Source organism: Meleagris gallopavo, unplaced genomic scaffold, assembly GCF_000146605.3.
Source record: "Meleagris gallopavo isolate NT-WF06-2002-E0010 breed Aviagen turkey brand Nicholas breeding stock unplaced genomic scaffold, Turkey_5.1 ChrUn_random_7180001957424, whole genome shotgun sequence".
Classification (NCBI taxonomy): domain Eukaryota; kingdom Metazoa; phylum Chordata; class Aves; order Galliformes; family Phasianidae; genus Meleagris; species Meleagris gallopavo.
Genome location: NW_011217650.1, coordinates 124,861 through 139,526, shown reverse-complemented (window position 1 = coordinate 139,526; position 14,666 = coordinate 124,861). Strand labels below are relative to the sequence as shown.

The 14,666-nt window shown below is 51.5% G+C and overlaps 1 protein-coding gene across 4 annotated transcripts; it reads left to right on the top strand.

The window, feature by feature from the left end:
* On the top strand, positions 1–11,710 carry MYORG (myogenesis regulating glycosidase (putative)). Of its 4 annotated transcripts, none has more exons than XM_010728362.2 (3): positions 1–22; positions 6,265–8,401; positions 9,269–11,710. In XM_010728362.2, exons 2-3 carry the CDS (start codon positions 6,392–6,394, stop codon positions 9,356–9,358), a joined length of 2,100 nt encoding a protein of 699 aa, XP_010726664.1. In that variant the 5' UTR covers positions 1–22; positions 6,265–6,391; the 3' UTR covers positions 9,359–11,710. The 4 variants fall into 4 exon arrangements, with proteins under 4 accessions (XP_010726664.1, XP_010726668.1, XP_010726667.1 ...); XM_010728365.3 differs by lacking the exon at positions 1–22 and adding an exon at positions 760–1,337; XM_031557776.1 differs by lacking the exon at positions 1–22 and adding an exon at positions 2,035–2,123.
* Positions 11,711–14,666: the final 2,956 nt, after the last annotated feature.

The following is a 14,666-nucleotide window of genomic DNA, read 5'->3' as shown; positions in this document are numbered from 1 at the left end:
CTGCCATGGCCCGGGGCTGCGCGTAAGTGTGCGGGTTGCGGGTTTGGGATGCCCGGTTGAGGCGGGGGTGTCCTCGGTGGGTTCGGGGACGGCCTCCCTCCCTCCCTCCCCAGGCAGGTGCCAGCGGTGGTGTGGAGCGGCGGAGCCCGCAGCGATTCCTCTGCTTCCCTTCTCGGGCTGGTGTGCAGGGCTGAAGGGCGGGCGTTCGCGTGCCTTGTCGCCAGCAGGGCAGCCCGCTGGACCCGAAGGCTGGAAAATTGCAGAGGCTGTGCCAGGGGTTCCCGTTTCCTCCCCCGTATCGCATCGTAGCGGTTGGGTGTTAGGGTGGGCTCGGATTTCGGCTCCCGCCATGCTGACGTTTGCTTACCGTGCCCGGCACGGCGCCGTGCGTTCACGGCGGGACCTCAGCGCCGCAGGGCGGGTGGGGACGGGGTGCGTCCTCAGCACGGGTTGGGACAGGGCCTCGGGGTCGTGGAGGTGCTTGAGGGGCTGAAATGGGTTCTGGGGGGGAACTGGGCATGGGTCCTGCTAAGGGCTGTTCTCCCAGGGTGAGGTGATGTGCGCTCAGGAGCACTGGGGAGAGGGCGGCGTTGCTGGTGGGGCATTGGAGCCGCTGGGGTCCTGGGTGTGCTGGGCACAGAGCGGAGGAGCTGAGGGGAGCCTGATGGCGGCTGCAGCTCCTCATAGGGAGCGGAGGGCAGCGCTGAGCTCTGCTCTGTGTGACGGCGACAGGGCCGAGGGAACGGCATGGAGCTGTGCCAGGGGAGGGCCGGGGGTTGGGAAAGGCTCTGCACCAGAGGACGGTGGGCATGGAACAGCCTGACCAGGGCAGCGGGCACGGCACTGAGCTGCTGGAGCTCACAGAGCACTGGGACATTGCTTGCAGACATTGGGTTTGACTGTTGCTGTGTGGAACCGGGAGCTCGACTTGGTGATCCTCGTGGGTGATCCTTCCAGCTGCATTCTGATTCTCTGGGGATGGGTTTTGTCCCGGTTTTCACACACTATGGACACAGCCTCATCTTGTGTGTGGGAGGGCTATGTTCATCAAACTACGCTGTGAGGAGCAAAAGAAACAAAATGCGGACCGAGTGCAGCAGGAGTTGGAGCCCTGGGTCACACACATGAGGTTGTTACAGCCATCGCTCACATTCCCTTTTGGCAGAGGGTGATGCTGTGCTGAGACTGATGGAGCTGCTGCTGCCAGCAGGGATCCTTGTGAGGAAGCGGGAGAGCAGCATGGCTGGCTGCCTGCACGGCGTTTGGTCTCATAGACCCAGGGCCACTTTGTGAGGTGTCACTTTTTGCATTTGTACCTTCAAGGCTTTTGGGGACAGGTTTGTTCAGTTCTCCTTTTCTTCTCATTGTGGGCCTGCGAGTTCAGCATCTTGGGGAAATTTGGGCACTGCGAGTGGGCGTGGTTTAGGTGTGAGCCGGCTGTGCTGCGCTGCTTGTGTGCAGCTAAAAACCAGCCTATTAAAACTTCATCTTACCAATTAGCACACAGCAAAGAACAAAGAAAGAGGATGTTGTGAAGAGGGAATTGTCAGGTGTATTAAATATTAAGACATTTCCTGCCAAGGTTGACTCACTGTGGGTTTTTTTTGCCTGGCAGACCTGGTCAAGCACCCATGAGGTGTTTAATTGGGTTTGGAGCATCACTTGATGCAGGTAGCTATAAGAAGTATAACTGAGCTGCAGAGCACCAATTCCTGCAGTACAGGTGGAAATGTTTAAGGTTCAGCAGAGGGAGTGTTGCAGCCCATTTCTGCAGACCGTGCAATGTCCTGGCAGCATTTCTGCCCTTTTCTGGTGAGCTTTCTACACGTTGGGGTTTGATCCTCAAGATGCCTGGTGCAACCAGCAGCAGAGGGGTAGGTTGTTTCCTTTTGCTTGAGGCAGCATTGTTATAGTGCTGAATCATGGCTGTATTTAGACTTTAGGGGGAAAACAATAAAAATAATGTTTTTTTTGTTTGTTTTGTTTGTTTTTAAATTTTGGTATTGGATTTTTTTTTTATTATTATTATTTTTTCTTTCTTTCTTTCTGCTTCCTGAAACCTCTGAGTGCTGAGGGGGTGACTGTTTGCCATCCCTTTCTCTCCTGCTGCAGGAAGATGAATGGTGAGCCCCAAATCCCACTCTGATATCTGCCTGTGCCAGCAGTGCTCCCCACGCTCACTCTGTGCCACCACAATGCCTGTGGCTGCCACCATGGCCTGAGGGCTGGCTGCACGCTGCCATCATGGTCCCAGAGAGAACACACATGTGACAATGACAAGCCAATGATGTGCAGGTCCCTTCCTCCTGCCTGAAGGCATATGCTGCTTGCAGCCTGCCTGGAGCACAGCCTGCCGTGCCCTGAAACCTGCCAGTGCTAGTATGTGGGGAGGGCAGGCAGCTGGAGACACGGGAGCAAAGTGGATTTCTGCCCCAGGAGGCAGTGAAGTTGCAGGTGCTTCCAATGTGCCGTGTCCCCTCTGGGATGAGCTGTCTGTACCCCATATCCTGGTGTGGTGATGGCTGCGTGGACTGACATGGAGTGGCATCCCAGAAGCAGGGAGGTAGTTGTCACTTCTCTCCTGCAAAGTGACGCCGTGCAAGTCCCTCAAACCAGGCATTTTTGGGTCCCCTGGAAAAGATGCTCTGGCTGTCCCCGTGACTGCTTGGGGACCAGTGTCCCCTCAGGCTGACCTAGGAGTGGCTTGTACCCCATGGGGACAAATCCAGGGCCCCACGGTGACTTCGGGGCAGGGGACAAATTGATGCCACTGTGAGGAGCGTGTCCATGGAGCAGCCATGCCCCCACCATGAGTCCCCCTGCCTCCTATTTCCCATCAGATTGGACAGCAATTTCACCCAAAGTGCTGGGTAAACAATATGCAGAAGGGTTTGCTCATCCCAGCTCCTTTCAGATTTACAGCTGGCAGACTGCAAACTCCGTTTAGCAAGTCAATGGCATTTTTTCCCCTGTGGACACTTTGTAGAGGTCATTTTCCTTTTCACTACCCTATTTTGCTGCTCTTTTAAGGACGGGAAATGCCTGGTGGTGAAGACTATGGTGTTCCATCTGCTCAATCCCTGCCAGATGTTTGTGGAGGTGGTGGCACCTTGCATCCCTAGGGTGTAGATTCCTGGCGTGCAGGCCCAGGAAATCAGTGCAGGGTGTTGGCACAGACGTGGTGCCAGCACAGTTCAGAGCTGACAATTTGGGGCAGTAGGGACTGATTTGATGAAGGTGACCATTTTTAAACAAATGACCTCATTACAAAGGTGCTGGGGTTAATGGTGCTGTGGGTCTTGCAGCCCACATTCAGCGGCTGTATCGGCAAAAATAGAACTGATCAAAAAAGGGATTTTTATTTTTACTCCACAAAGTGTGTCCTGCTTGAATGCTGCGCTTTCATCTCTGATCAAGGCACGGTGACTGACTGTTTCCATGGAATGAGAAAGAAAAAACTTTGCTTTGGTTCAGCTGGGAGGCTTCATCGCAGCAAGCTGCAACCACGCTGCTTGTCTTTGCTGTCCTCCCTGCCTGTTTTCTTTTTTTAGAGGAGCTGGAGGTCACAGTAATGTCATCTTGGAGCAAAATAACAAGGTTGCATTCCAAAATATGTTGAAAGAGGCTTTGCGTGTGCAGGCAGCTCTCTGCATGCAAGGTGGAAGCCTTTATCTTGGGGGTGCCTGAAAGACTTTGTTCTGAGACTAATCACAGGCTGGAGAGTTGCACATTGCGTTAACAAAACCCAGAAAGTGCTGGGCCAGGCACAGAGTAAGGCCCTATGTGGCACAGTTCTGCTGTCCTAAGGCTGCAAAATCATTTCTCAGCCACCTTGGCTCTGCAAATTTGCTCCCACCATGAACATTTGATGCCAGAAATGATGCTGATGGGTGCTGAGTTGCAGCTGGTTTTTGGGGTCTGAGAGTCTTTGCATGGTGTCACTCAGCATTTTTGGGTGCTGCCTACTGACAGCGTGTACAAATTACCATCCTCTGCAGTGGGACAGTGCAGGACGGTGGGCTGCCTGCATGGAGGGCTACCTGAGCCAAGCCGCAGAGGTTGGCTCAACTGTTTTGTTGGCTTTGCCACTACCCTGCAAGCAGGGAGGCATTTTGGCTCCCTGAGTCAGCCAGTGATGCTGTGCCACTGCCAGCTGTCCCTGCACTGCTATCCTTTGCATCCCTATTTCAGTGCACCAGGCCCACAGACAGGCTGAACACATGGACTGGATTGCATCTGCTGGCTTAGACACCAGGGTTGCAAACCACTGCAAGGCAGATTGGGTGTAAAACCTCTCCTACAAACTGTATTGCTTCACTCCTGAGTGGCAGCAGCAGTGCTGGTTCCTCCATGCACGTCACAAATTCCGACCCATGGAGGGGGGAAAAGAAACAGCCTAAAAATAGAGCAGATTCAAAGTCGTTCATAAATAATAAACCAACCTCCTGAGAGGACGATGACAATCCAGAGAGCCCCTGGAGCAGGGGACTGCTTTGTTGCTCTCAGTTTTAAGTGGAGATGAGGAATAGAGTAGCAGAATCAGCCATTTCTGGAGCATAAAACCCCAGAAGAGACCTAGGAAAGAAAAGCCATTTATTTCCTCTCTCTCAGGAAACACGACAGGTTCCAAAAATCCTTTTCCCCAAATAATTTACCAGTTCTGCTCTCCAGGTGGATACATTTTCTTTCCACCCCTGCCAAGCCTCCCAGTCCCAAGATAGCACCCATACAAGGCTCAGCCTTGTCTCTGATAGCAGTAGCTCTGTCACTGGCGTCCCAGAACTCCCCAGTGCAGAGAGCGAGGGAACTCATTTGGGCTATGCCCACACAATTTGTAGGTCCAGAAGCACGCACAGCTATGTGCACTGGCCCCATGTGTTCTTTGGTGCTGGCAGCAACCTCTAGCCTGCTGTGGATGCCCAAGCTGGTGGAGATGGGCAGCAGCGAAGCAGCTCCAGGTTGGGCATCACAGTGTCCCTGTGGCATTGCTCAGCTTTATTGGTTATGTCTAACTCTAACACCAGAGGTGTTGATGTAGGAGCATGGTTTAATGCCAGTGCAGGATCTCCTACCAACATCTCTTTTGCCCAGTTTCTCTATTGCCCATTTTCTCATGGCTGGGCTCAGCTGGCTGTGCATTACATGTGCAGGGGAATGCGGCCCCATCCCCTCCTGCAGGCAGCATCTTGCCCCGAGTGACACAGGCATGGTGACCAGAGCTGCTCCTGTCTGTGCAAAGGCTCAATGGGACTTGGCTGTGGGACAGGTTATTTAGCTCAACCTACCACCCACTCTTGCTAATCGCTTCCTAATGCTGCTGTAATCCCATTTAAAGCGTCTGGCAGCCTGGAAAGTCACAGGCACCCAGCGGAAGGTTGACATGGCCACTCCAGCACTCATACTGTGCGGCTGCATCCCATCCTTCCTTTGCTGCAGCTCCAGCCCCAGACATCCTGTGTCTGTATTGTACTCTGTCCCTGCACCTCTGCCTGGCAGCCTCTCTGATCTTCCTTCTTGTAAGAAAATAGTCCCCAGCTGCAAGATGTGCCCCAGCTGCTGCTATAAGACACATACTGAGAGTGATGCATGTTGTAGAGCCCATTCTCAGGTTGTAGAACCCAGCTGTTCAGGTTCACACCTGAGTATCCCTGCTTGGAGCAGAGGGCTTTGGAGATCCTCAGGTCCCTGTTTTTCCCTGCAGGCTGCATCCCCAGGAAGATCAGCAGCTGGGCTGCCCTGCTGCTTGTCCTGGGGCGTTCCACCTGTGATGGGCTGGAAGGGGCAAGGGAAGTTGTTTAGTCCTGCCCTTGCTTATGCCAAGCCCCTGAGACAGCCCAGCATCCTGGGGCTCAAGGCATGCACCAGCATCTCCATGGCTCCTCTCCACCCCTGTTCCTCCTTTGCCTGGTTTTGCTCCTTTCCATGTCCTTGCTTCACTTTTCGACTCTGAACCCACAGCGCAGTGCTTGGCTGGTCCCACAGCACAGGGAAAGCAACTCAGCTCTTGGCTCTCTAAGCAGCCTCCTTCCTGGGGCCACGTACAGGGGAGCAGGCTGCAACCAAAAAGCTTAAGCACATACTGCTTGGGTGTTTCCAGCTGGGATCCTGGCGTGACATCTGCAGGGTGTTTGGGGGCTGTAGATGCCACTCCGCATGCAGTGTGGGGGCAAAGAGAACAGCTGAAATTGAGACAGAGAACAGGTGACAAGTGATCCCTTGGTTCAGAGGTTATTCCTAGAATATATTTATCCTCTTCTTTTTCAGAGATATGTGCTCTGGGTCTCAGTGGAGGTGGAAACTCTCTGTTTTCTTTTCCTGAAAATCCTAGCCTGGCTGCAGAGACAACTTTCTTTCCACTCCTCTGCAAGAAGTGATAGAGAAAATAAGTGCCATGTACACTTTCCTGCCTGAAAACTTCACACCGGTGAAGCAGAAGCCATCGAAGGAGTTGAGGCCCATGCTGGGGGCCGTCACGCTGGGCCTCATCCTGTTCATCGCCGCGGTGGTGGCCTGGTGCTACTACACGGTGTCCCTGCGGAAGGCAGAGCAGCTCAAGACGGAGCTGATGGACCTGCGGGCAGATGGCTTCGTCATCAGGAACCAGCACGGGGAGGTGGTGTTCAGGCTGGCGTTCCGCTCGGGGAGCCTGGACCTGGAGTCGTGCTCCAAGGAGGGTGAGATCCTGAGCTGCACGCGGTCGAACCGGGGGCCGCTCAACTTCTTCATCCAGACGGTGAAGCCCAAGGACACGGTGATGTGCTACCGCGTGCGCTGGGAGGAGCTGGCGGCTGGCCCGGCGGTGGAGCACACCATGTTCTGGGAGGACGCCCACTGGTACGGGGGCTCGGAGATGAGCACCCAGCACTGGCCCATCCGCCTGGCGGGCTACCAGGAGCCCGTGCCCTATGTCACCAGCGACGTCTACTCTTTCCGCGACAGCTTCGGGGGCATCCTGGAGCGCTACTGGCTCTCCTCCAAGGCGGCGGCCATCAAGATCAACGACTCGGTGCCCTTCCACCTGGGCTTCAACGCCACCGAGCGCTCCCTCTTCTTCCAGGCCCGCTACAAGGACTCTCCCTACAAGCCCCCGCCGGGGCAGCAGCCCTTCCCTGAGCTGAGCTACCGGGTGTGCGTGGGCTCCGACGTCACCTCCATCCACAAGTACATGGTGCGCAGGTACTTCAACAAGCCCTCCAAGATCCCTGCTGAGAACGCCTTCCGATACCCTATCTGGTCCACATGGGCCCTCTACAAAAACGATATTGATCAGGATAAAGTTCTACATTTTGCAAGAAACATTAAGAAATACCGTTTCAACTGCAGCCACATTGAAATTGATGACATGTACACACAGGCCTATGGGGACTTTGACTTTGACCCTGTCAAGTTCCCCAATGTAACTGAGATGTTTGCAAAACTGAGGGAAGATGGGTTTAAGGTCACTCTGTGGACCCACCCTTTCATAAACTATAATTCCTCAAATTTTGGTGTGGGGATTGAGCGTCAGCTCTTCATCAAAGAGCCCTCGGGGCGGCTGCCAGCCATGGTGGAGTGGTGGAATGGCATTGGGGCCATCCTGGACTTTACCAACCCAGCAGCCCGGGACTGGTTCCAGAGTCACCTGCGCCAGCTCCGTCACAAGTACGGTATCTCCTCCTTCAAATTTGATGCAGGTGAGACCAGCTACCTGCCCAAGCAGTTCAGCACCTTCCGGCCTCTCTCCGACCCCAGCATCTGGTCCCGGCGCTACACCGAGATGGCCATCCCCTTCTACGAGCTGGCTGAGGTACGGGTGGGCTACCAGTCACAAAACATCTCCTGCTTCTTCCGCATCATTGACCGCGACTCTGTGTGGGGCTACGAGCTTGGCCTCAAGTCTCTCATTCCTACAGTGCTCACCATCAGCATGCTGGGCTATCCATTTGTATTGCCAGACATGATTGGAGGAAACTTCCTCCCCAACAAGACGGACGGAGCAGTTGAGATCCCGGACCGGGAGCTGTACATCCGATGGCTGGAGCTGTCAGCCTTCATGCCCTCCATGCAGTTCTCCATCCCACCGTGGCTCTACGACAAGGAAGTGGTGGAGATCGCGCAGAAGTTCACGGAGCTCCACGAGTCGCTGGTGGCCCCGCTGCTGCTGGAGCTGGCCGGGGAGGTGACCGACACGGGAGACCCCATCATCCGGCCCATCTGGTGGATCTCGCCCCGCGACGAGGCCACGCACCGCATCGACTCGCAGTTCCTCATTGGGGACACCCTCATGGTGGCTCCCGTGCTGGAGATGGGCAAGCAGGAGCGCGACGTCTACCTGCCAGCGGGCAAATGGCGCAGCTACAAGGGGGAACTCTTTGAGAAGACACCAGTGCTGCTCACGGACTATCCCGTCGACCTGGACGAGGTCGCCTATTTCCTCTGGGTTTCCTAACCTGCTCCTGCATCTGCTTTAGGAAAACCATGCCTTATGCTACAACTTTTTAACAAATAATAATTCTAATTGCACATTTCATTTGGGACTGGGATTGTGGAAGTGTATTAAATAGACTTCGTTCTCCTTGGGGATTTTTTGTTGTTGTTTTTTGAGGAAGGTAGTCTATCTATTTTTTTATTTGGTGCAGGTGGGAGGCAGCAGTTGGGTTGTAATAGGCAGAATTTTCTCTTTAGTTGTGAAGACTGAGTTGTCATGCAGTCAAACCTAATATCTTTTTGGTTCCCTAGGATTTTTGGAGGTGAGATTTGGTTAGTGCCTTGTGGGAGCATTTCTTGTCCCATGGGAGCATTCAGCACTCGCTTGGGGGTGTGTGATGTGGGAGGGTTGCTACAGCACAGCCTGCCTTAAGTTTTCTAATATGGCAAGTATATTTAAAAAGACTTTTTTAAGAGCAGCCAACAAACTAGATTATATAGAGATATATACACAGATTTATTTCCCCCCCCAGATGAGCTTTCAGATTTGTTGCTGGCAGAGGGACTGCTTGAAGCCAATCTCTAAGGGTCTGTGTGCCGCTTCCTAGGGAACAGCAGGTTCTTGCAACGGCACAAGTCACGGATGTAATGTTTGCTGCTAGCCAGCTTGCTGGTGGGTGAAAAGCACCAGCTTTTGCATTGATGGTTTTGTGCCAGTGGGTGTTCTTGCTTCACCCAAGAAAATGTTCTCATGTAGCATGAAATTAAACTAATATCTATCTCCGTTTTGGGTTGGAATTAGAGAAATGATGATGTTCTGTAGAGCTTTTCTGAAGCAGCCCTTCTCTTCTTCATGATGCAGGGGACTTCTTCTGCTTTTGGGCTTGTTGTCGGAGGTTTCTGGAGTGGACGTGGGGTGACGTGTTCCTGTGCCCGCAGTCCCCAGCACTAGGATGGGTGAGACTTCGACTCATGTCCCTCCCATTGCCTGTGTGGGGATTTTCTCAGCATTTCTCCCTCCTCCTTTTTCAGGATGCTTTTCCAGCTTTCCCATTTGGTTTTGATCAGGAAGATGCACTTACAGAGACACAGGCAACCTCCACTCTAAGCAACCACAAACAGGGTTGCAGTCTGCCAGCCCTGTTCCCTGGGGCAGGACTTTCCCAGCTGTGCCCTGGCTGCTGGCATCTCTCAGCCCATTCATTTTTAACATGCCTGCTCGGAACTGAGCCACATTGTCTGGGAAGGCAAGGGGCAAGAGCACAGCAGCTGCAGATCTTCTTATGGGATTGCATCCAGAAGTGAATCCACTACCCAGGGAGATGAAGCAGCTTTTTGGGTAGAGTTGGATACCAGTGATGGTCATTCTCTAAGGCCAACTGTGTCTGGGTTTGCAGGAGGCAGAAAAGGAGATGCACCTATAGGTTGTGATAGTGTCCACAAGTGGAAACTCAGGTGTTTGGGGCAATATCTAAAGTGTTTTTATAGTTAGGAAGGAAGTGAGAATGTTCAGTGTGATGGATGCTGTCCTTGGAGATCTTCAGAAGCTGTCTGGATATGGTCCTGGGCAACCTGCTCGAGGTGACCCCTCCATGAGGCCTCCAGAGGTCCCTTCCAACCTCAGCCATTTTGTGATTCTATGCCTCTTTGGAAACAACCTGATGTCTAATTGGATCTGCTCTGTATAATTTTGTGTTTTAGCCTCAAAATCAGTCTCGAGGGAGTCCTCAGGTCCAGCAGGAGCACAGGCAGGTTCCAAGCTCAGCCTCTAAGCCTGTTTCTTGTAGCTTTTAGCTGTGGAGGGCTCAGGTTTTCTCTCTGGCCCCAGTACAAGTAACAGTGGCTTTCCAGGCTACAAACACACTCTGACAAGGTTTAGCCTTCCTAGAAGAATCCCTTTACTGTGAAAATGATGGCAGGAACTGCATGAGTGCCTTGGTCCCCTCTTAGAAGTCAGTAAAATCTATTCTACTTTGCGTGGGAGCAGATGGGGAGATCTCATGTCCACTGCTTCCATCCCTCAGCTCAGGTGAATCAGGTGCCAGCTGCAGATGGAGGCAGAGGCTGGTGCTGCAGCTGGACTTCATGGATTGTGGTGGCAGACTGGCTGTCAGACTGGATTGTCGTGAGTTAGCCACACGACACAGAGTTCTCTTGCCAGGAAGATTTCTTTATTGCCATATAATGATCATGGTCGTGATGTATGTCTCTATTTCTACTTTCTAAAGCAAGCCTTTTATATTCTAACACGTGTACTCAATACATTTCCACTAACAATCCAGTGGCTAGAAAGCAAGCAAATTCCATAACAAGTCTTCATAGTCAGCAGAAAGTTTATCTTATGGCTAGGTACAAAACACCCCTCGACCCTCTATCTCCTTTTCACAGCCTCATTATCAACAAATCGAGACTCGACGAGGCCAAGCTGACCTCTCCATCTGCCACATGGGATCTTAAAGTCCTCTGTGGCTGCACTCCAGCAGCTTTGTGCCAGAAAAGTACCAAAATTCAATAGGGCTCTGTCAGGAGGGAAAATCTCCATTAGACACACCGTCTTCCTTCCCCTTCCCTCAAAAGAAAGAGTTTTATTGTCAAAGGTGTTTATTAACTAGTTGTGAATGAGTAAGATTATAGAGTAACTTTATTTTTCTAAATGCTGTGGTTAGGACAGATGTGGTCATGGCCATTCAGTGCTCCAGCTAGTAGGAGGGGGAAGCTGGGAGGAGAGCAGGGATGAAGCCCTGGAGTAAGGGCTCATCTGACTGTCATTCCCTGGATCCATGGCACCAAGCCTTTTTGGGGACAGGCTCAGCAATGCTCCCTCAAGCTATCTCATAAGCTCCTGGATGCTGTCTCCATCAAACTTTTTACCAAAACCACTAACACTATGCTGCAACCCAGGTCGAGCATCCCTAAGACTTTGCAGATCACAAGCTTTCTGTGCATGGACATTTTGGGAACCAATACCCAGGGAGGTTTCTCTGGGCTACACACTGGGTCACTGTCCAAAACCAGGTTAACTCAGCCAAGGAAAAGCCTCAAAACAGGTGATGGGGATTGGTTCAGTCAGCACTAGCAGGTGGTGATGAGCAGCAGGTCAGCATGATGCCCATGGGATTGGGTTTTGAAGCTTATTTTCTCATGTGTCAGCTTTAGTGGGTGGTTGGATTTCACATGCTTTCCTGAGTTGGACTGCAGTGCTGGTGGGATCATTTTTAACCACTTTTCTTATTCTAATTGTTATGAAAACAGAGCTGTAACTTGAATTGTCTTGATTGATAAAAAACTTTGGAAAACAAAACGAGGTTTAACTTGTCTGTCTATTCCAAGTGTGGTGGTAGGTTTAGGGCTTTTTTTCACCCCAGGCTTCATTGAAATTAGAGCTGAGGCTGTGGATTTATTTAATGTATTTACTGTTTGTGTTCTGAAGCTTTGATGGGTGTTTAAAAGTGACAAGCTGACAGCATTCTGCTTAGATGGGGCTGAAAGTGCCCCCTCCCTCAGCACAGGCTGGGATGGATCACAAACCACCTTCCCTGAGTCCTGCATCACATCAGACAGTGGTGTCCTTATTTCTGCTGATTACCCCCAAAAGGTGTCCTCAAGTGCCAGCGTCGGGGAGGGACCTGGGGTTTTGCTGGTCCATGCTGATACAGAAGATCTGTGGTCTGTGTGCAGGTGATGAAGAAAAGGAGGCTGCTTGCTGTTTCCAGCATGTGCCCCAGGAGGTCACTCTGTCTGTCCCTGCTGTCCCCAGATCCCCTTCCCACACTGCTCTAGCAGAGCAAAGGGGCCAGGGTAGATGTTTGTGGCTCTTTGAGCACCAGAAACAGACCTATGAAAGTCACGAAGAGCCTGCCTTGTCCCACACCACCACCTCACCCCAAATAATGTTGTTCCTTCTCACCCAACACCTTACTGTATGAGCCAAAGCCTGCTTTGTGGCACCCAGACATCACCAGCACCAGACAACACATACAGTTCAAATGAGGGGGGCTTTGTCTTACTGCTTTTGCAATAAAAATACATTTTCTCAATGCTTTTCCTTTGCCTTCTCCCTTAGATATGAGAAGCATCCGTGCACCAGATTGATGCTTGTGGGAGTAAAGCTGGAGCCCTGTGACAGGCTGGATCCAGCTTCTAATAGACTCCCAGTCATGCAGGAGTCCTTCCTTGCATCTGGGGGGTTTGGATGGGGTTTTTGTTGGGTTACTCTGTATCTTCCTAAAATCTGCAGCTGTGTCCAGTAAGGGTGTGTGAGGCTCACCAGCTGCATGGAGTCTGCACTGCTCAGGGTCCCAGCTAAATGTGAATTGGACCCTGCTGATCATGGGATGATGCCAAACCATGCGCCAGGCAGCACTCAAAAATACATTCAGAGCTGTGCAGGGAGCAGGGAGGAGTGTTAATGGTCAACTCCAAATCTCACTGAGGTTTTGGCAAAAGCCCAACGCATTTCAAACCAATGCTGCCTATGGGTCCAGCCCCGCACAAGATCACAGCTTTTTGTAAAAGGAAGAAAAATAAGTTAAAAAAGAAAAAAAAGACAAAAAAAAAGACAAAAAACAGCACAGGTCTATGGAGAGCTGTGATGAAAGAATGAGAGGACAAGCCGACAGCAAGATTCCCTTTGAGTGTGCAGCCAGTCTGGCAACCTTAGGGAAAAAACAGCCTCCTCCATCACAGCCAGTCCCAGAGTCCAGGAAAGCCATCATGCTGGGCTGGGCCATGCTAAATACAACAAAGCAGAAAAAGACAGGGACAGATTTTTTCCATTTTTTGCTTCTGGGGATGGGTGATTTGTAGCTCAGCAATCACCTAATATCAAGGATAATAAACATCCCCTCCAAAAATAAAAGCATAAAGGCAGCCTGGGGTGAGTGATGTTCCCATGTCACTAGTCCCTGCAGCAAACACAGTGTTTACTCAGAGCTGGGAGTGCTAAAAAACAACAGAGACTGAGGCGTTGTGAGAAAAACCAGATGTTCCTCCAGCAGTGCACATCTCAACAAGGACAGGCACAGGAGGAGGGCATATAGGGATGGGCATTTGGAGAGGGATTTCTGCAGCCAAACAGGCTTGAACTCTCCCTGAGGGAAATCTGCTAAGGGTAAGAGCAGCTTGAATCATCCCCAGGAGTTGCAGTATACTTGAAGATGCTTGTTTTTTTCCCCCTGTCTGTTATTCAGGAGAGCAGCAGATCCATGACTGTGCACCAGAGCACACAGATATGGGGCAGGGATGCTGCATGAGGATGCTGGAACCCAGCTCCCCACCATGGGCACCAGCAAGCACCACAGAGAACCTCAACTTTTTTCCTACTGAATCAACAGCCAGAGGAGCTTGGCTGGGGCTCACTAAGACCCTTCTGTCCCCAGAGCTCATGGGAGGAAGCCAGTGACCCCACACACCAACATGAATCTGAGTATTGATTCCTGATCCTGCAGCATGACAGACCGTGAGGCCATGGAGCCTGAGTATCAAACAAGCTCCAGAACGACTGTGATGCTCTCAAGTCCCCCATAGGCTCATAACATCAGCCAGCCGAGAGCAAATCTCTAAAGAAAGAGGTTATCTTCTGGTTTGGGCCAAGCACAGCTTTACCTCTCAGGTGCCACTAACAGCCCATCAAGGTTAGGGAAGGAAATTTTTCCTTGCTTTGGGAAGGAACATCTTAGCCCAGAGACCCCAGGACTCTCCTAAACTTCTCAATCATGTCATATTTAAATTTCTCTTAGCTTAGAAATAAGGAAGAATGGACAGAGTGGAGGGCATATCAGAGGTAGTCTACTTTCCCCAAGCCCATGGGTACTGTTGAGATGCCTTCATCCAGGAGAATTCATGTCTGTGAGATGCTGGCTCAATGGGATCAACTCCGCTTGTGTTATGGGAGTCTTCATCTGCAATCTTTGTGGTGGTTAGACTGCAACATCTGGATCTAAACCACGCCATGAAACACAAACAGCTCCCTGCAATGGTCTTCACCCATGCATGACTTATTGCTAGTTTTTAGTCTTGACTGCTATTGAGACTTCATCAAACGCTTCCAGACTTGTCTGAATACACAGCAGAGACATGTTTCTCAATAATTTATTTCATGAAAAGGAGGAGATGATTGCCACAGTATTAAGAAGTGCTAAAGCTTCTTCCTGCTATCTTGGATAACCGCATCCATGGGAATGGAAACTCACCTTGCTTCAGCACCCATCTGATTTACAGGCTGAAAATTTGGATCTACCCCCTTTGGGTTAATCATGGAT

Bases quoted from the DNA above. Each gene is read 5' to 3' on its own strand.
- MYORG (XM_010728362.2), top strand. From the start codon at position 6,392: ATGTACACTTTCCTGCCTGAAAACTTCACACCGGTGAAGCAGAAGCCA. The intron at 8,402-9,268 runs GTCGCCTATTTC...TTCATGATGCAG, and splicing joins ATCCCGTCGACCTGGACGAG to GGGACTTCTTCTGCTTTTGG.